Source organism: Prionailurus bengalensis, chromosome E3 (genome assembly GCF_016509475.1).
Source record: "Prionailurus bengalensis isolate Pbe53 chromosome E3, Fcat_Pben_1.1_paternal_pri, whole genome shotgun sequence".
Taxonomy (NCBI): Eukaryota; Metazoa; Chordata; class Mammalia; order Carnivora; family Felidae; genus Prionailurus; species Prionailurus bengalensis.
In genome coordinates, this window is record NC_057357.1 from 33554805 (window position 1) to 33575549 (window position 20745).

At 46.3% G+C, this 20745-nt stretch overlaps 1 protein-coding gene across 1 annotated transcript in view; it reads left to right on the forward strand.

Annotated features, from left to right (window-relative positions):
• Window positions 1–20745, forward strand: part of GRIN2A (glutamate ionotropic receptor NMDA type subunit 2A) — a 373199-nt gene that overhangs the window by 284604 nt on the left and 67850 nt on the right. Inside the window, exons 6-8 of the mRNA XM_043560552.1 lie at window positions 10823–11028; window positions 17153–17321; window positions 17431–17584. Coding sequence (XP_043416487.1) covers window positions 10823–11028; window positions 17153–17321; window positions 17431–17584 — 529 coding nt within the window. The remainder of the gene's footprint in view (window positions 1–10822; window positions 11029–17152; window positions 17322–17430; window positions 17585–20745) is intronic.

The following is a 20745-nucleotide window of genomic DNA, read 5'->3' on the forward strand; positions in this document are numbered from 1 at the left end:
GCTCCGGGCTCTGAGCTGTCAGCACAGAGCCCATCATGGGGCTCAAACTCACAAACCGGGAGATCATGACCTGAGCCGAAGTCGGACGCCTAACCCACTGGGCCACCCAGGCGCCCCTTGAGCAATTTCTGTGTAGAAGCTTGTTCGTGTATATGGGGCAGGAGAAAGCTGGGGTCAGTGTGACCTCTGGTTTCAGCAGACTGTAACCATCTGGGATGAGCTTTAGATTGGGTCTTGGTTGAAAACAAAAACCACTGGGCTCAAGTGCGACGTACACTAGGTAGAACACATTTCAACTTCCTATCAGGCCACGGTCGTGACTCAGACACCCTCATTGTGGCTTCCTGATCAATCGAATTCAGATCCGCTTTTGCTTCCAAGCATCAGCCCACGACACAAAATTACTCGTGTGTAAAGCTGCCATCAGCTTGTTTTGTGTTAGATTTGCATGCTGAGGCAAGAAGTGATGCTAATCGATGATGCTGTTTATGCTAAGTATGGACATTAAATCATTTTAAATTCCCTTCACGGCCATTTATCTCATGTCCTTTGGAAGACTTTATATTTCAGGTGGAGAGAAATTGGCCTCCTGTTTGTTTTGTTTTTCTCCTTAAATTCATCTTCCTGAAGAGTTAATTACTCATATTTTCTCCAGCTTGGGAGTAAATCACTGCTTATTATCTGGAGTGAAACGTGTTGCGATGTTTCGCACACGCCAAGTGTTTGTTTTAAGGCCTGTTTGCCCTTTGGTTATGAAATGAGCTAAGCAGCGCCGGTCAACCTGGAGCAGAGGCAGTGTGAACTCTGCTTCCATTGTCGGTTTTTTTTTTTTTTTTTTTTTTTTTTTTTTTTTTTTTTTAAAAAGGTTTTCTCTTTTTTTTTTTCAACGTTTATTTAATTTTGGGACAGAGAGAGACAGAGCATGAACGGGAGAGGGGCAGAGAGAGAGGGAGACACAGAATCGGAAACAGGCTCCAGGCTCTGAGCCATCAGCCCAGAGCCTGACGCGGGGCTCGAACTCCCAGACCGCGAGATCGTGACCTGGCTGAAGTCGGACGCTTAACCGACTGCGCCATCCAGGCGCCCCTCATTGTCGGTTTTAATAAATTTCCTCTCTGATTTTTAATTTAGCAATCCCTATTGTCTTGTCTCCAAGGAGAGGAGCTGGGTAAACAGGCTACTCTCCTCTTTTAACTTTGAATTCTAAGTGAAAAAGGACAGTATGCTACAGTCTGAATCGAGTTCCATTCAGCAAATATTTATTGAACTGGCTGGTGGGTGAGCCCTGTGCTGCGGCCGAAGTGGGTTGTGTGGTTGTAGAAGCTGGGCCAGGACGGACTGTTTCAACAGAATTACCAGTCAAGACAACCTCGGTCTCAGCTCCCGCCCCCAGCCATTCAGTCAGTCTCTAAGTTGTGTTGGTTGTTCCCCCTGCAGATCTCAAGTTCATTCCGGCCTCACCAGGGGGTCCTGTGTCCCAGGTCAATGCAGCTGCCTCCCAGCCCATCTGCATCCAGAAACTTTGAGCCCCAAACCATTCCTCTGCACTGCGTTGGGAAGAAGTGTTCTAATACGTCAGACCAATTTTATCCCTCCCCTGATTAAAAGTATTCAAGAATCCCTGCCCCCACCCCTCCACACACTTCACTCGCCCTGAGGATAAAGACGGAACCCCTTAACAAGCCACCTACCGGCCCTGCTGGTCTGGCTCAGAGTTGGAAGTCACTTCCTGTTGGAAGCATTTTTTGGTTCCCTTCCAGAGCAGGAAGCTGTGTCTTCGGTAGCATCCTGTGCTCACTCCCAGCGTGACCACTATCTCCCTTTGTTGCCATTGAGCTTTGACTCCTCTTCTCCAGCCAGATTGGCAACTCTGGGGATGGGGGCTGGGCCTGCCCTGTTCACTGTTGTGGTCCCAGAGCCTCCTGCGGTGCCTGGAAGAGTATACAGCAGTAAAGCACCAGATGCACCTACCGAGCCACGCATGAAGAAGTGAGAGCATTCAAGAGCGGGAGGGGATGTTCCAAAGGCACAGGAAATGCAGAAAGGCATTCCAGCTGGAGGATTAGGCTCCATGCAAGAGCTGGAAAGCATGGGCAGGATTTCAATCTGTGGAGGTGACAAGGGGAGGGATTTCAGGTAGAAGAAACAGTGCAGGCAAAGGCAGGAAAGTAGGTGTCGATCGGGGAGTGTTTACGAGAAGGGAAAAGTGTACGCGTTGTTGCGAGTGCGTAGAGGTGTGCGTGTGTGTGCAGGGTATGTGTATATGGGTCGTCGTGCATGTATGGGTAGATATGAGTGTATATATGCCTGCATTGGGAATTTGGGTAGGTGTGAGTGTGTGTATGTATAGGTGTGGGTTTGTCTTTGGGTTTATGTGTAGATGTTTAGGTAGACTGATATATATCCGAATATGTGTACATATATGAGTATGTGTAGGTGCGAGTGTATCTGTGTTTGGAGGTGTACATGCAAATGTCCAGCATGAGGGTATGTCTAGGGTGTCTGAGAGAGAGGAAAAGGACAGAAAGGAGAGAGCAGGGAAATTGGTGAGATTGATTGATTGTTGTAGGGTCCATCAATGTTAAGGGGAGTCTGCATTTGATTGTGTAAGCAGTATGAGTCATGGAAGGATTTGAGTAAAGGTAGATGTGTGATTTTGGCATTTTGATATGTTCTTAGGGGGTGGCTTGGGAGCCCAGAAAACCAGTTATGAGGAGATTTTAATTGTCTCTTGTAAGCATTTCATGAACAGATCAAGTAAGATCAAACATATCACTTTGAAAGGAGAGCCACAAACATCTTTTCATCACCTAATTTCTTCCAGCCACTTGTGGCCTCTGTGACATCTCTCCAAATTTACCCAGACACGAAGGGGTGAATGCTAACTTATGACAGTTTCTGGAGATGAAATTGTCTCTGCCCTGAGAAAATAGCAGCTGAACATTTTGATAAGTAATCGGTGCCCTTTCACAAAACATTTTCCAAGAGCTGAAGAGAGATTAGCTTTCTAAAGGCACTGTATTTAAATTTTATTAATAAAAATGGATAAAAAAAATCATTACAAAGTTAATTTCCCCTCTTTATGGTTCTTTTAACAGAATCACTTTTCTCCATCAGAGGTCAATTATTTTTCTTTGTCCTCAAAACCTTAGTATATTTGCAGAAAAACACTCAAAGGTTTATCACCAAAATTCAGTTTATTTTGAAGGTAAAGATTCTTTTTCTCCTCCCACACAGTCTATTTGGGTGAGTTTGGGACTGTTTTTAATTATAAAAAAAATTCATGATAGAGATTAAAAAAATTGCCTGCCTGTGCCTATTTGTTGTATATAGAGTGTTTATAAGAATTAAAATAGTGCTAAGAATAGTGCCTAATACATACTAAGTGCCCAGTGAATGTCAACTTTTCTTATTATAAGAGCTCAAGCAATGCCATCCAGACTTTATTGCTGTCTTCTTTATTTCTTAGTTCTGTAGTCTCTGATAGGTTCTTCTGTCACACCACCCTATGCTAATCATCCCAGTACAAGTCCCAGGGAAAACTCCCATTGGCTCAGCTTAGGTCACATGCACATTCATGAGCCAATCACTGTGGCTCAGGCACCAAGTGTACTGATTTGCCAAGTAAGGGCCATGTGCCTATTCTTTTTTTTTAAGTTTATTTTTGAGAGAGAGAGCGTGCGCGCACTCATGAGCAGGGGAGGGGCAGAGAGAGAGGGGACACAGAATCTGTAACAGGCTCCAGGCTCTGAGCCGTCAGCACAGAGCCCGACGAAGGGCTCAAACTCAGAAACTGCAAGATCATGCCCTGAGCCAAAGGCAGACACTTAATGGACTGAGCCACCCAGGTGCCCCTCCCTAGTTTTTATCTAATGTTTCTTTTTTTCCTGTTCCATCCCCTCACCTCATCCGGGGCACCCCATGATATTTAATTACAAGGTCTCCCCAGGCTCCTCTTGGCTGTGGCGGTTTCTCGGCCTTTCCTTGTTTTTTGATGACCTCCACAGTTTTGAGGAGTGTCGGTCAGCTATTTTTAAGGATGTCCTTACACTGGGATTTTTCTGATATTTTTCTTATCATCGGACTGAGTTACGTGTCTTGGGAAGAAGAGACCACAGAGGTGGGGCAGCACTGCCTTCATGTCGTATCGAGGGGACCTACTACCAAACTGGCCCACCCCTGTTGATACTTATCTTAATCATCTGGCTGAGGAGGTGTTTATTGGGTTTCTCCACTATCAAATTTTTCTTTTCTCTCTCTCTCTCTCTCTCTCTCTCTCTCTCTCTCTCTCTCTCCCTCTCTCTCTTTCTTTCTTTCTTTCTTTCTTTCTTTATTTTTTTTTCTCCAGCAAAAACTTCTAGTTGCATTTCTTCCCTGATTTAAAAGTGAGTCCTGGGTTCAGATCCTGATTATCTCACTCTCAGGCCGTAGATACTGGACAAGCTGCTTAAGCCCTGTGCCCGTGCCTCGGTCCCGTCATCGATGACCCAGAGATAACAGTAGTAGCATCTTGTTCATGTGTCTATTTATAGAATTACGCGAATTAATATGTATAGCTCCCCAGACTGGTGGAAACGGGAAGTCTTATTTTTATCATCTTGTGTGATCCTCACAGCCAGTCTGTAAGGAGGGCACTATTAATTACCTTTAAAATATAAAGAAAGCTCAGGTGAGCTAGAGCCCCACTTCAGGTAAAACATGAGCCTCGCTTCAGGTGACCCCGCTTCTCTCTCTCTCTCTCTCTCTCTCTCTCTCTCTCTCTCTCTCTGTCTCTCTTCATCTCACTCGTGCCCTCTCTCTCTCAAAAAAATAAAAATAAAGGGAGAAACCAAATTTCCTAGAGATTAAGCAGCACGCTGGGTTTTACCGACAGAGTTTCAGTTCTTGCTTTGCCATTTACGTTGTGACCTGCACAAAACAGGTCTCTTTGAGCTTCAGTTTACCTACAGAGCAATGAGGACAATCATCCTTCCTCACCTTCTGGAGTTGTTCTGAGAACTGAGTCAGATAACGCATGGAAAATTCTCAGCACTGTGCTTAGAAACACACAGTAAAACCCCCAATAAATGTTAATGATTGGCTTTATCAAACCCCCCAATGAATGTTAATGATTGGCTGTATCATCATCGTCCAAGTTCCCACAGCTGGGGCTTGGCCACGTCAGGGTTTGAACCCACACCCCTCTGCAGAGAACCAGCAAGAGCCAGCTTTGAGCGAAGCTTCAGATTTGGGCACCGCTGGCTTCTGTGCAGCAGACAACTCCCAACCAAGAAGGCTCTGGTGACCTCGTTCTTTCTTCTCCGCCTTCCAGCTTGGTTCTCCGAGCCATCCTGTCTTCTTCAGAGTTGGGCATGTCACCTGGGCCTCTGCAGGGACAGGGCCACTGTTTAGAATTCTCCATAATTAAACATCAAGTTGCAAGCTACACAGCCTTCATTCACCCCTTTCTAATTCTCTGTCACCCTGATCCCGATAAGGAGGGAGCTGGAGGGCAACTTCTCCCGTGCTTTGCATGGAGCTTTAGATCCGAAAGACCTTAGAGATCATTGGGTCCACCCTCACTCCCCATCTCTGTCACAGGGGAAGAGACTGAGACCCAATGAGATCAAAGGTCAAGGGCGTGTTGTCAAGGGAAGTCGGGTCTCTGCCTCCTCAGCCGGCGCTTCTGCTGCAGAGGCTCACTGTTTTCCCAAAGAAAGGCTTAAGAAAGGTTGGATTAACGATAACAGAGCCACATAGGGAGAACTTGCTGTGGATCCAGAGACGTTTGCCACCATCATCTCGCTGCTAATCTTCAAGGCACCATAATGAAATTGAAATATTTTCATTTGGTGGTTGATGGAACTGAAGTTCAGAAAGATGCTGTGGCTTGCATGGGGCCACAGGGATTTGAGCCTGTCTCTCTGACCCCAAGGCTCATGGTATTAATTATTCTGTCTCCTCTCCCTCTGTGCCATGTGAGGGAGAGAAATGAACGGTCCCTGTGGGGATGAGGCTGATCCCTGGGAAGCTGATGGGTCGGTATGTGCGCGTCCACGTGGGTGTATCCAACACAGACATGCACAAGTGTGGCTTCCTGTCCCGATCGTGTGTAGATCTAACTGGAAGTTTGGCAAGGCCTCATGGAACTTCATTTTCCCTTTGGGCTCCAAAGACAGGACCATGGCTTCCACGGTGACTGTATCACTTCAGTTGCTCTGATGCCTTGAGAACTTACACCAGGGGGACTGTCGCGGCCAGGAAATGTACGGACTCCTCCAGGTCAGGCAGGACTGCTGACCTAAAGTTATGGACTCTGCCACGTGGGGTGTGCACGACCCTGGAGCAAGAAAAAGGTCCAGTTTAGAGAATAGCAGGACAGTCACCCTCAGCACAAAGACGGGAGCCGGGAGAGTGCTGGATCACTACTGTCCTCAGGGTACACGGGGTCCTTCCGGTTTGGGATACGACTGTTAGAGAAGGGCACGTGCGGAATTCATATTCTGTGCCCATTTAGTGCCTGTGGACACTGAGGCAAGCATAGGTGATGTGAGTGAAGGTTCCTCTCAATTCAGGGTTTATTCCTTTGACTGTTGACGTCCTGTCGAACACTTGAGAGCGGCCAGAGTCCCTTTTAAATTGGCATTGGCATGATGGTCTTGGATGTGTCTGGAAAATGTAATACACAGAGGCTTTTTGGCAGCCTCTCTCAGTGGCTCTGCGTGTGGGGGACTGAAGTCGATGTGAAGCGTGAGTGAAGGGGAGAATATAGGTTTCGGTACCTCAGTGTTTTGCTGAGGGTGCAAGATTCCATAGCTGAGGCGAACGTGCACACACTGATCGGTCTACTAGTGGTTTCCGACTCACGGACATTTTTAAGAATTCAGGTCAGGTGCTCATTGATTCGATCAGCAGCTGTCCATTAACTCCCTCCTTTCGCCAGGCCCTGAGTTTAGAAGCTGCGATCCTCAAAATCCATCAGTGTGTATTTTAAAATCCCTCCTAGCCTGGGAAATTGTCATCTCATCAGAGAAACACGTAGCTTATTGAGGTATAATATTATTACGCAAACAGAAATTGGATATTTAAATCGAATTAAGGACTTGTGAATGAAATGTTACCACGTCTGGGAGTTCCTTCAGTGTAATACAGGGGAAGTGGGTGGCAGTATAAATGAAACAAGATTGGCCATGAGTTAGTAATTATTGCCACTAGAGAATGGGAAGATGGTGATTCATTACCCTAGTCCACTTTTGCATAAGTTTAAAATTTCCCGTCAAGAAACAGAAAACAAGGATGGGGGCACTTGGGTGGCTCAGTCGGTTAAGCTCCCAACTTCGGCTCAGCTCATGATCTCACGGTTTGTGGGTTCGAGCCCCGCATCGGGCTCTGGGCTGACAGTTTGGAACCTGCTTTGGATTCTGTGTCTCCCTCTCGCTCTCTCTGCCCCTCCCCTACTTGCACTCTGTCTTTCAAAAATAAATAAACATTCTAAAAAAAGAAAGGAAAACAAGGATGAATTGAGGGGTCATAGAACTCCCACCTTCATCCAGGTTTCAGAGGGACATATATCCCCAGTGACTTCCATTCATCTTTTCCCTCCTGGCGAACAGACTGGATGAACTCTTGAGGTAAATCTCAGCTCCTCACGGGGACCTGCAGGGCTTTGCATCATCTGGCCCCTGCGTGTGTGGAGTGCTTTCCCTTCCTTCCTTCGCTCCCCCAAACCAGCCCCCCACCACTCATCTTGGACTTCCAATCTTGGTTTCAGTGCCACCTCCTCAGGGAACCCCTTTGGGATTTCTTCACCCCCCCCCCATTTGCTCTCTTAGACCCAATTTTTCTTTCTTCCTCCCAGTTCGTATGGTGTATGTTTTTGTGTGATTATTTGACTCATGTCTGTCTTCCCAATTAGCATAAAAATTCCATGCAAGTAGAAACTTCACTGCATGCCTGACATTCTCCTTGGTGTCTAGTGTAGTGCTTGATACCTGAAGGGCCACTCCATAAATACTTATGGAGTGAAGAAATCTCTGTTAATCCTATCTACAAACACTGGACTGACTCCGTTCAAATCCCTTGTGAAAATGCATATGGGAGGGTAAAGTGAAGGCACTCTGTTTTCTCCTATGTGGTATATAGAATCCTGGGGCCTGGATTTGGGGACCTGGGGAGCCTACCAGAGCAGCCTGTCAGACTCAGAGGAGGAGGGGGCTCTCAAGATGTAGGGCAGCATGGAAACCGCAGCTTCAGCCCTGATCAAGTTTTTCCAACCACCACCTGCTTCCACCCTCCTTGGCTGACCGGTGGGTGCTTACATAGACATGGGAAGGGAGAGACCAACTTAGGGAGATCTGGGGAGTTACTGCACTCCAGGAAACCTTCGCCACCTCTCTCCCCAGCAGTCAGCCTTGGGCGGGGACCTTTGCCTGACTCCACGGTGTAGGGGACAAGATGTGGTCAATGACATCACCAAAGATTCTGCTGGCTAAACAGTCTTTGTGTTAATTTATGTTTCTTGGGACATCCGGGGCTGTCTCTGCTGGGAAGGAAGGGTCTTGGAGCTATACTACAGTTACCACGGACCACTTAATAGAAGCACGTTTGTATTCACACAGCCCTATGGTAGGGTTCTGGTTCCCTCACTTCCCAGCTGCTTGAGTTTGGGCAGGTTACACAACGTCTCTGTGCTTCAGTTCTCTGAACTGTGAAGTTGGAATAATAATCCTTAACCTGTAGGATTTGTGGGGATCAGAGTAACTGGCAATATTGATACATTTCCTGCCTACACAGGAGTGCTCAAAAGTGACACCCTTATGAGACGGCATGAAAGAGCTGCCATGGAGAGGTGCAAAGTTCTGTGTTACTGGGGAGAGCAGGAATGCCCTTCCCGATTAGGTGATATTTGAGCCAAGTCTTGAACGCTAACTACAACAATAAAAAAGTGATGGCAGCCACCATGTACGTTACATGCTGAGTTCTGTGCTCAGTGCTTCGCGTTCATTTTGGCTCATCCAGAGCTCCCCACAGTCCTGAAAGGCATAACCTGGTGCCATCTGCATTTTGCAGATAAAGCTCAGAGAGGTTAAGTGACTTTCCTAAGGCGAGCCAGCTCATGGGTGAAGCCGGGATCAACACTTAGTTCTGTTTGACTGCAGTAAGCCATTCTCTTACCAACTAAACTAGTCAGCTGCTCTTGAAGGTTTGCGTTTTCCAAGAGAAGTGGAAAGAAAAGGGATTGATGGAAGTTGTCCCAAAAGAAAAAGCTTGGAGATCTCCTATTTGCTTATGTATTGGTATTAGTTCCGTCTTTGCCCTACAGCCAATGGATAGGTTTATCCATCATTGTTTCCTGGCTGGTGCCAGGACATAGTCAGTGCTCAATAAATCTGTGTTGAGTGAATGAAGAACGTGATGGGCTCAACATTCTCCCCAGCCTGCGTTACACATAGCGGCACAGGCAGATGAGCAAGTGTGCTTGCCCAGATTACCTTACTGCTTATGCTACTGTCATAAAACAGAAGGTATCACCGAAGCTGGACAGTTTTGCCATTGGCCGCATGGAACATTGTGCTCTAAGCAGCAAACATTTTCCAGTCCAAATGATGAGGCGATCTGAGGGCACTCCGTCTGCCTTATCTCCTTCCACGCCGTCACCCCTTTCGGCGTCCGACGTGTTTGAATTCTCTTTATGGGCCTGCAGTTCGTTTCGGGCGACACTCAGGTTACAGGAGGGGAGGTGAGCAGGTCACGTCAATGCAGACAAGCCTGGACTTGGCACTTAGCATCTCAGACAAGGTGTTTCCTTGAGGTTGATATTACAAACGAAGCTGTGACCCGCGGTGTCAAGCAATTGCGTGTGGGAGCGAGAGGAAGAAGGAAAAAGCGTGATTACGGGAGCAGCTTCTTCCCGGTGCATGTCTGAATAATGCCAATAAGCTGTCAAATAAAATTAAGGTTCAAAACATACAGGCTTCAGTTTGATTTCACTAACATGCCGGCTGCCGCTTAGAGAGGGAACAGGTCGGTGCTGTTTTGACGGGTCTTGGTGCTAAGCGCTGAAAGTCTCCTCTCCAGGCCGAATTAATAGCAGTTCACCTTAATTTGCAACTTAAGTAGAACAATATCTGAGGTTGAAATGAAGCCCTTCGTTTCCTCTCCTGCTCACCCTCCTTGCGTTGACTTTCCTGTCCGTCCTCCTTCCTTCTAGCTCTCCCGCATCATCTCCCTGTCTCCTCACCCTTTCTCTTGGCACCTTCTAAAAGTTTCTCCCTGTCCTTGTCTCTCTCCTGTACTTCAAAGAAAAAGTGTGGAGTCCCTACTACGTGCCGGGCTCTGCGCTGCCTGCTCGTCACAGACGGTCTTGTTTAATTGCCACAACATCCTTGTACAGTAGGTGGAGTTGTGCTATTTATAGGTGACACACAGAGGTTCACAGTGACTCAGAGCTTAACTAGGGTTGTGCAGCTGGTACATGGCAGAGGTGGGAATCCAAGCCTAGATTTCTCTGATGCTAAAGGTCCATGCTATTCTCCCGCCGCCAGTGGTCCCGAAATCTGCCAGAACCTTGGAATCTCCTGGGGAGATCTAGCAATCTCAGTGCTTGGGTACCACCGCCATATTAATTAGCCTGGGAGAGGCGGGCCTGGGGGCCGTCCAGGATTCTTCTTCTCCTTTATGTCTGTTTTTCTTAGCATCTACACCAAAGTGTATGTTGAAGTATATAGCAGAAAAGCCCTCAGGATGGGTAGGGTTCTTGTCCCAGACCTCTTATGGGGAAGGGCTTGCCTTTCTAGAAGGTGCTGCAAGAAATCACAGGTGTGCCTTTGCCTTCCTGATGCAGGTGGGCAAGTGGGAGAACCAGAGCCTGAGCCTCAGGCACGCCGTGTGGCCGAGGTACAAGTCCTTCTCAGACTGCGAGCCGGACGACAATCATCTGAGCATCGTCACCCTGGAGGAGGCCCCCTTTGTCATCGTGGAAGACATCGACCCGCTGACCGAGACGTGCGTGAGGAACACTGTGCCGTGTCGGAAGTTCGTCAAGATCAAGTGAGTCCGGGGATGCTGTCGGTTGGATGTGCTCAGTCCTTTAACACAGCCTGTATCATCGACAACAGTGGTATCTGTAATATAGTAGTAAAATTTAATACACAATAGCTTATTATAATAGTACATCATAACCTGTGATACTAGATTTTTTAAAGACTTCAGTAAATAGCTGGACTTATGCCAGCTGTTCTGCATTCACTTACTTCCGGCAACGGCAATTGCAGGTAGGTGGTATTACCTGTCTTAGAGATTTAAACTGAGTTATGGGCAGATTAAGAAACATGTTCAGGGCCATCCAGCTGGTAAATGGAGGACCTAGAACCCAGACGCCGTCCACCTGCTTCACTGCCAGTCCTTAACCTCTCTGCCAAACTGATCCTCCCCTTTGGTCTTTCCTTAAAAAAAATTTTCATGTTTATTTATTTTTGAGAGAGAGACAGAGACAGAGTGCGAGCAGAGGAGGGGCAGAGAGAGGGAGACACAGAAGCCAAAGCAGGCTCCAGGCTCCGAGCTGTCAGCACAGAGCCCGAGGTGGGGCTTGAACCCATGAGCCACAAGATCATGACCTGAGCCGAAGTGGGAAGCTTAACCGACTCAGCCACCCAGGCGCCCCCCAAAAATTATGTTTTAATTTTTCTGGCTGCTCCCTCCTCCAGCCCTGCACATCTGCTTCCTTCCATCTCTTGTATATATCCCAGACACAAACTTTTCAAAAACTTTGAAAACTTCTCTCTGTGTGGAGGTCATGATACAGCTGTACCCCTCACATATGACCTTATGATGTGATCAGCGTGGAACTGACCTTCTGGAAGTGTCCCAGCTCACCGACAGCAAGCCCACATCACCTCTGGGCCGTTTCCTCATTTATTAACAATCAAAGGAAGAACTGACCATTTTTATGAGCGCTTCTGGTTAAGTTTCTCCCTAATATGTAGGCCCTTTGGAGAAGCATAAAGCTTTATGACCAGGTCTAAGGCCCTGGTTATAGTTTTCTGGTGCAAATACAGACACGGCCCTTGTGGGGGATTTCACCAAAAGGAAAAAGCCTACCATTGGAATATATCTGTGAGTATTTTCTGAGTGTGTCCTTTCATCTGGATAATTCTCCTGTGTCTTTTAAGTCTTAACCACTCCCTCCCCAAGTTGGGTTTGTTCTCCCTCCTTCCAAAGAAACCTGGAGTGTCTCTGTACCTTGGTCTGTTCAGGGCACTGTGACAAGTCACCACAGATTGCATGGCTTAAACACAGACACCTCTCATAATTCTGGAGGCTGGAGTCCACGATCAAGGTGTCCAACCAGGGCCCTCTGGTTTGAGACGGCCATCCTCTCACGGTAGCATCACATGGTGGAGAACGGACAGAAGAGAAGCAAGTTCTCCTGTGTCTGTTTCCAAGGACGCTAATCCCATTCATGAGGCCCTCACCCTCTGACCTAATGACCTCCCAAAGGCCCCACCTCCTGACCCCATCACATTGGAGTTGAGAGTTTCAACACATGAATTTGAAGGAACTCAAACATGGAGTCCCTACCACTCGATCTCTTTATCACCCGATTTTATGGCTTATAGTTTGTTTTTCTCCCTGGAGGGTAAGCTGCCTAAATACAGGAAACATGGGTTCTTAGTCTTTGTACAACCAGGGACCCACAAAACATGACACAGTAATGTTGATAATGATTGAACAGATGAGCACCTGGATACTTTTTGTCCCACTCTGCAGATTCTGACCGAAGCCTTCATTACACAGGGTGCAAATCCCCAGGGCTCAGCACTTGGGACAAAGATTTTTTTTTAATATGATTGTTAAATGCATTATGAAGGCAGATTCTGGTTTGGAGGGAAAAAAATTTTTTTTATCAACGAGAAGCTTCTTTGGAGTTAAAATTCTGAATAGATTAGTCAATAAATAAATATTCTTGAAGCACAGTTCGTGTGTGAGGCATAGAGCTGTGCTGAGCTGGGACGACAGAGGATGGGATCTTACAGTATAGTGTGTACACAGCTCAAAAACAACTCAGCCCGGAAAGGAAGGACAGATCCGTGTTAGGATACGCCTGGTGAAGGATATAAATAAGGCGGTGTCACAAGAGAGTAACTTGAGGTGAGATGCAAGATGACCCAGAAAAGGATGACGAACGTGTGAAAAGCTGGGGGGCCGGCGGGGAGGAGCCTTCCAGGTACAGGGAACAGCAGCTGCAAAGTCCCCGAGGGAGGAGAGAGATTGGCAAGTTTAGGCAACAGAAGGAAGCCCAGGGCAGGGCTAGAGAGTGACGAGCTGGCAGGGGGTCGGGGCAGAGATGGAAGGGGTAAATGTGGGAACGTCGTCCCAGGAGGTTTTGATTTGGACAGGTGCTCCTGGAGTACAACGTGGTCCGATGGAGAAGGCAGAGTGTTGGGTGTGAGGCCAAGACTGTAACCTCAGTAGGGCACCACCCCCTTTATGACAGCAATGCCTGCTTTGTCTCAGTAGGGCCAATCCAGTAGGGCCTCTTGGGATCCACAGTCAATAACAGGAGCTTCAAATCTTTAAAATCAGAAGCCTTGGAGTTGACGACGGTAGGTCACCGAGTCCTGAGCCACATTCGTATGGAGAAAATGAACCCCCCAATAAATTACTCTCTTTAGTAGAACTGACTTTTTTTTTTACTGGACAATATAAACAGATTAACAGGTTCAAATTCACCTTTTTGGTTCCTGTGGGAGGTGGCAGCTTGCGGCTTCCCTTTTCCCGCTTGGCGACAGGACAAGTTTACTGAACATTGAGGTGAAATCGAAGTGTCTGAAAGCCATAGACAATTACTGGGGCCCGTTCGTCCCAACATTAACACATAGCAGATCAATTGCCTTTCCTAAAGGTAATATCTCTGAGGCAGGCCGGTTTGTTCTAAGAAGGATTCTGTGAGGTAACATGATTCTATTTTTTCTGGGTGATAATCTCCCAGGGTAAAGTGTTTGTCTCTCACTTCTGGCAAATGGTGGGGTCTTGAGGACACAAATCAATCTTCTAAAAACATAGGTGACAGGAAATGAGCTGAGAAACCAAGCGTTTCTTTTCATCTGTTAGTTGGGTGTTAGGGCATAAAGAGAGAATTGAGGAAAAATTAGCTGGCTTGATATTTTGGGGAAAAACGGCCATACTGCCAGTGAATCCCCCAAACTGTCAAATTGTTGGTAAGAAGAGAGGATATGTATTCTTAAGCACTTACCTGAGAGGCGCTTTGCATATTTGTTTTCATCTTCCCAACTATCCCGCAAGGTAAGCCCTCACCTTTTCACTTTGCAAGTAAACTGAGGCTTACGAGTGAGGAGACTTATCTGCATCTTCCTGGTTGTTAGGGGCAGACCTAGGACCTGAAAAATGGCTCCGTCTGACTTGCATGGCCGTGATCCTGTCCACTCGCCACACTGGGAAACTGCAGAACTGGAGAGCTGGGTCACTTATTGGATCCCTTTCCCCACATTGGCTTCTATGCGTCATCCTTTCTTTTGGATGAGGGTGGGGAGCGGGGAAAGATGCATTGGGCACATTTCTTAGATGGCTGTGTAGTTAAGTCACGCCGCCCCCCACCCCCCACGCACGTATACAAGGGCTGTGATGGGAACCAATTGAAAATTTCTACTTACAAGCGGGTCTGTGTTTCCAGAATTCCCATGATAAATTCATCTGTTGCATTCGCTGCATGTGTCTTTTTCACCCTGTGTCCTTAGGGTTTAATTCCATGTCTTATACACAGTAGGTACTCAGTGGGTGCTTGTTGGGTGAAAATGCATTAATGACCATGGGTATCTATAAATATACCTAGTATTAGGAGACGTAGGGGAGATAATTAACTCATTAACTGGCCGAGGTTCCCAGCAATGCCAAAGAATACCACCGTATGCCTGTGACCCTGAATCTTAAGCCTGGGGCATTCATAACTCCTGTCCAGACTCTCCCAGGAATCCTGACCAGGGGAAGGAAGACCCTATGATAGACGAAGAGAGGGGGAAGAGAGAGAAGGAGACACAGGTGGGAAGAGGGAGAGAAGAAGCATTGATGCATGGCCCATGGTGGCCAGGAAGAAAAAGAGAGAATTGGATCTGACCATGTTTTTCAAAGAGCCACAGATCAATACCCAGCAGGAAATCGTTATTTGGACATGCCATTGATTTAATGTACCTAGGACACATTTCTATCATGTTTATGGCATTTTGCAACCCGCTTCCATTACTCAAAGTCACATTGTCAAAAGAACCCATGTTCATGGACAAAGATATACATCAATGGTGCTTGATGTATGTGTATATCTGATTATATATGTAGTATATACTCACTGCAGTTGTTGTTGGGGGGGAGGACTAAAAATATGAAAAAGAGAAAAAGTTATTTCTCGCCATTCAAAAATAGCTTTGCTTCATATTTCATTGTTTTTCCATCCAGATATGGTTTATAAGCTCATCTGTTTTTATATAGCCAGGACTGTTCTGTGTACATCACTGTGTAACCTACTTTTTTTTCTATGATATGGAAATGGAAGTGATTTCCTATTGTGATGTTGGATTTCCACAAACATCACTGTGGTGCTTAGGTAACACTCTGTTGTGTAGATGAGCCAGCAACAGAATATTCAGACAGAGCACGTATCTCATGACATGCATAAGTCAGAGAGCTGAGCCAATGGGATGCCCCATCACAAGGTAGCCCAAGTGTATTGCCCAGAGAGCTGTTCATCGTCCTACACGAGCTGTCTAACTGGGAAAACCCTGTTTCCTTCCTTTTTTAAGGCATTTCTGATTTGTATGGGTGTCCTTTGAATATGACTCGGCCAGGTTAATAAAGCAAGGTGGCTGGTGCAAAGCAACATATGTCACCTTGGTAGTTGATGATAGCTTTTAAGAAACCAGCACCCTGTGTATTTTAACAGGGCTTTTTCCTGATCAAGGACACTGCTATTCAGTATGTCACCTTTTACACTCCTGCTATGTAGGGAGGGAGGGAAAATGAAATGAACGAGCCCTCATTTGACAGATGACTCTATCAAGACACATTAAGTCCGTGGACTCAGGCACAAGGTGGACCCCAAGTCTTCTGATTCCAGCCAAGTTTTCCTCAGTAAGGAAAGTGCCCTTCCTATGTAAGGCAACCGTTATTTCTTCTCTTTGGTTGCAAACCTCTATCTGCAGTGGTAGGATAAAGCAAAACTCTTCTCCCACTGAGAGTTTTATGTCTCCCTTCCTTCTTCTCTTTTCCTGTAAGCGTTTATAGTGTGGCTTAGATCATGTTACTGAACTCTGGTCAAAAGAGGTTGTATGTGTTATAAACTTAAGAATAAGTCAGTTAAGTGTCTGACTTCAGCTCAGGTCATGATCTCACAGGGCGTGAGTGTGAGCCCCGTGTCAGGCTCTGTGCTAAGAGCTCAGAGCCTGGAGCCTGCTTCGGATTCTGTGTCTCCCTCTATGCCTCTCTGTCCTTTCCCTGCTCACGCTATGTTTCTCTGTCTCTCTGTCTCTCGCTCTCTCCCTCCCTCCCCCTTTCTATCTCTCTCAAAATTAAGCGTTAAAAAATTTAAAAAAAGAATAAGAGGCAGTAACTCTTATCAGTGTAATGGGGGAGACAAATACTACCTAAGAGAAATGTCACGAAGGGTAATCCAACAATTAGTAGAAAGCATGGTACATGGTACAAATAATAATCACTCAATAAAAGTTAGCCATTGTCATGGTTACGCTCATCCTTAAGAACACCTTCTACCTTGGGGCGCCTGGGTGGCACAGTCGGTTAAGCGTCCGACTTCAGCCAGGTCACGATCTCACGGTCCGGGAGTTCGAGCCCCGCGTCGGGCTCTGGGCTGATGGCTCAGAGCCTGGAGCCTGTTTCCGATTCTGTGTGTCCCTCTCTCTCTGCCCCTCCCCCGTTCATGCTCTGTCTCTCTCTGTCCCAAAAATAAATAAACATTGAAAAAATAAAAAAAAAAAAGAACACCTTCTACCTGTGCTGTTGTAAACTACTGCATGTCCTTGGAAAAGCCACGTCCTCATTTTTGAGCCTCTGTTTCCCACATGGAAATAGTGGAAGCGTATAGGTAATGACTGCCAACAAATCTTCCGGCGCTAATATTCTACGGTCTCGCGGTGTTTTCCTACAGCAATTCAACTAACGAGGGGATGAATGTTAAAAAGTGCTGCAAGGGGTTCTGCATCGATATCCTGAAGAAGCTCTCCCGCACCGTGAAGTTCACCTATGACCTCTACCTGGTGACCAACGGGAAGCACGGCAAGAAAGTTAACAACGTATGGAACGGAATGATCGGTGAAGTAAGTGGTCTTCCTCCCCCTAGGGCTGTCATCCAGACTGGGGCCCACAGTGCTCAGGGGCGGTGGGAAGGAGGAATAAAGGCGCTGTGCTCCTTTGCCTCGTGTGCAGGTGGTCTATCAACGGGCGGTCATGGCGGTCGGCTCGCTCACCATCAATGAGGAGCGTTCTGAGGTGGTGGACTTCTCTGTGCCCTTCGTGGAGACGGGGATCAGCGTCATGGTTTCAAGAAGCAACGGCACAGTCTCACCTTCTGCTTTTCTAGGTATGTGAATGCCATGGTCGCTGCCATTTACCTATGAGGAATTATAGGTATTTGTCTTGTTGGCTCAAAGGATGGAACCAAGGAGGACCTTGCTCACTTCCATTTAACAACATCAGTGCGTTCCAGAGTGTGTCGTATTTGGTGTGTTTCTTTTTCTTAGGTTTATTTTTGAGAAGGAGAGACAGAGAAAGAGCGTGAATGTGGGAGGGACAGAGAAAGGGAGACAGAGAACCTGAAGCAGGGCTCCAGGCTCTGAGCTGTTAGCCCAGAGCCTGACGTGGGGTGCGAAGCCACGATCTGTGAGATCATGACCTGAGCTGAAGTCAGAGTCTCAACCAGCTGAGCCACCCAGGCGCCCCCAAAGTGTGTCATATTTGAATGATCCCAATTCACATCCCCCCTGTCACCCCATTAACATCTTTCATTTATGTCTACCTTGGAACTATTGGCTGAAAATATAAGCATGTATTCAGATACTGATCTTGATTGTGTGGAATGTAGATTAGTAGATATATGTCTTAGAGCCTTGAAAACATTTAAAAAATAAATCTTCTGTCCGTAGTTCATTTAAATCAGCCCATAAGCCTTTATATGGTATCCTCGTTCCCATCTTCCACCCCTCGCTGATGTGACAGCCATTTATTTACTGGCTGTAAAGGTGAAATAATGATGAACGTGCCGTGATTTATACCAGCACTCTGATAAACAAAATAGAAGTAGCCGGAAGAGCATACACTGATTGAAAATTAATGGAATCGTATTTTAAATGTGACTGTCCTTCAAGCTGAATGGTTCGGAAGGGAGGAAATTCCTTACTCTTAACTATTCCATAAATGTATGTTTTGACATAAGTTTTGTTTTGTTTTGTTTTGCTTTTTTGTCATTTGTGTTTGTGTTTTTGTTTTGGTTTGTTTTAGAGCTAGGTAGATCTCTATTTTCTCTCTTGTTTTCCTTAGCAGTGTCAGTATTTATGCAATAAGTAGCCTGGCTACAGGTGTAGAAACTGCATGAGACATACCCAAGTGTTATTTTTTCTTCTTTAAAGGATGGTATTGTGTGGGGTGTTTGGTTACCATCAGTGGTTTTTGACAGTAGCTATCTTGAAGATGGCGGGATTTAAATTCCCTTTTCCTTGGCACCCCCATCAGTGGGTTTGTCCCAGATTTGGGAAGGTGAAATTGAACATTGACCCCAAAAGCAAACTGCATGACAGAGGGAACTAATTAAAGTCACTGAAATTTGTTACATTTTTCCAGATAGGCACACACACACACACACACACACCCTTGTCTGGTAGAGAGCTAAAACTTGCAGACGAGAGCCAGTCTGTGGATACTGGCTCCAAGCCCATAGTCTTACTTGTCCACCATCTTCTTTTATATGTCATGGCGCATCCGGTGAAACCGTCTGTGTTTCATTCCCTTCAGTGGAACATTGGCTAACAGGATTTTGGGTGCCGCGTCACTCACAGAGACCTATGGATTTGCCATTTTCGTTTCTGATAATCCATTTAAGCTGTTGAAATCCTTACCACTCCCTGGATTTGATCTTGCACTCCTTGCTTCCATTCTCCTAACCTTTGTTGGAGTAACATGGACCTTGACACACACACACCTCATTATGTTCCTTTTGTGCCTTTGTCTGATATGGATAATGGACCCATATCTTAACAACAGAGCTTCGCTACACCAGGAGAAATGCAGCCGCCCGATAGAGACGACACGGGCAGAATCTTAACGCTGATCGGGAGACCCTCATGCACAAGCCACTGCTTATCACCATCTCCCATTACCTGGCAGACTCTGTAACGGAGCTCTTTGGCCCTGGGGGTTAAGAAAAGGTTGGAGGAAGTGAGTTCATGGAAAGAATGGAAAGACGTGTGTTTCCTTTCACAAGTTGTTGACATACCTCCATAGTGAGAGAACGTTTTTTCCAATTCAATCAGAGAAGAAAAAAATGCCAACAACTGGCTTGTCTCATAAAAAAAAAAAATGGGTTGCTGATATCAAATCTGGCTTCAACCCAGTTTCCCCTAGATTTTTATCTTACCTGCATTAGTTGAACATTTCCATTAAAAGTCAAGCATTTTTGCTAAGTTTAGCCAAGCCTCCTTACCTGCCCCACCCCTTATTCTTCCTCCTGTATCTTTAAAAATAAAGTAAAATAAATTGCAGCCAGAGGAAACTATTTTCAAAGCAGTTTTTACACTGTAGGCTTAATATGTTTTCTAGTCACTAAATTACATCCCTGTTCGATTCACTGTGCACCCCCTTATTTACGGCCATTATCTGCAGGTTTTGAAAGTCATAATGAGCCATGCTAAGCTACATTTTTCCATTCACTGGCTCAGTCTTCTGGAAGAGCCCAAACATTCAAAATCTGATTGCACTGCTCTTCATTACTTCCTGTCCTCTCTCCGCTAACTCCATTAACTCACGTCGGAAACGCTTGCAGGTAAAGCCTCCCAGGCTTTGTGTGCAAACGTAACCAGCCACTCTTCAAGGACAGAGGTGGCGTCTGGTGCAGTATTTCCATTCATTTACTTCCAAAGACTTCCCAAGCAGGTTGGATTGTTTGAGCCAAAGAAATGCTGATCTGGAGCCTCCTAGATGGAAGCCCCTTCACGGACAAATGTTGAATCTGTTTTAAGCCAGTCGAGGATATAATCCGGAGCTATCCCAAATGTTTCTGGGTCATTCCTTAGACACTATAGATGGTGCTTCACCATTATTCCAGTGCTTTTGTATGTTGTGGTGGTGGTGGTGGCGGTGGTGTGTTAACAGCAATCCTTAAGGGCACTTCATAGGCACCTAACTTATCAAAACCAGAACACTGGGGGCGCCTAGGTGGCTCAGTCGGTTAAGCAGCCTACTTCAGCTCAGGTCATGACCTCGCGGTTTGTGGGTTCAAGCCCCACGTCGGGCTCTGTGCTGACAGCTCAGAGCCTGGAGCCTGCTTCTGCTTCTGTGTCTCCCTCGCTATCTGCCCCTCCCCGCCCATGCTCTGTCTCTGTCCGTCTCAAAAATAAACAAACATTTAAAAAAAATTTTTTTTAATAAGCATTAAAAAAAAACTTTTTTAAAACCAGAACACTATAGCAGGATCCTTTTATCTCTCTGCCATGCTCACGAGCCAAGGGGCAGGTGTCCCTTCCAAGTGGG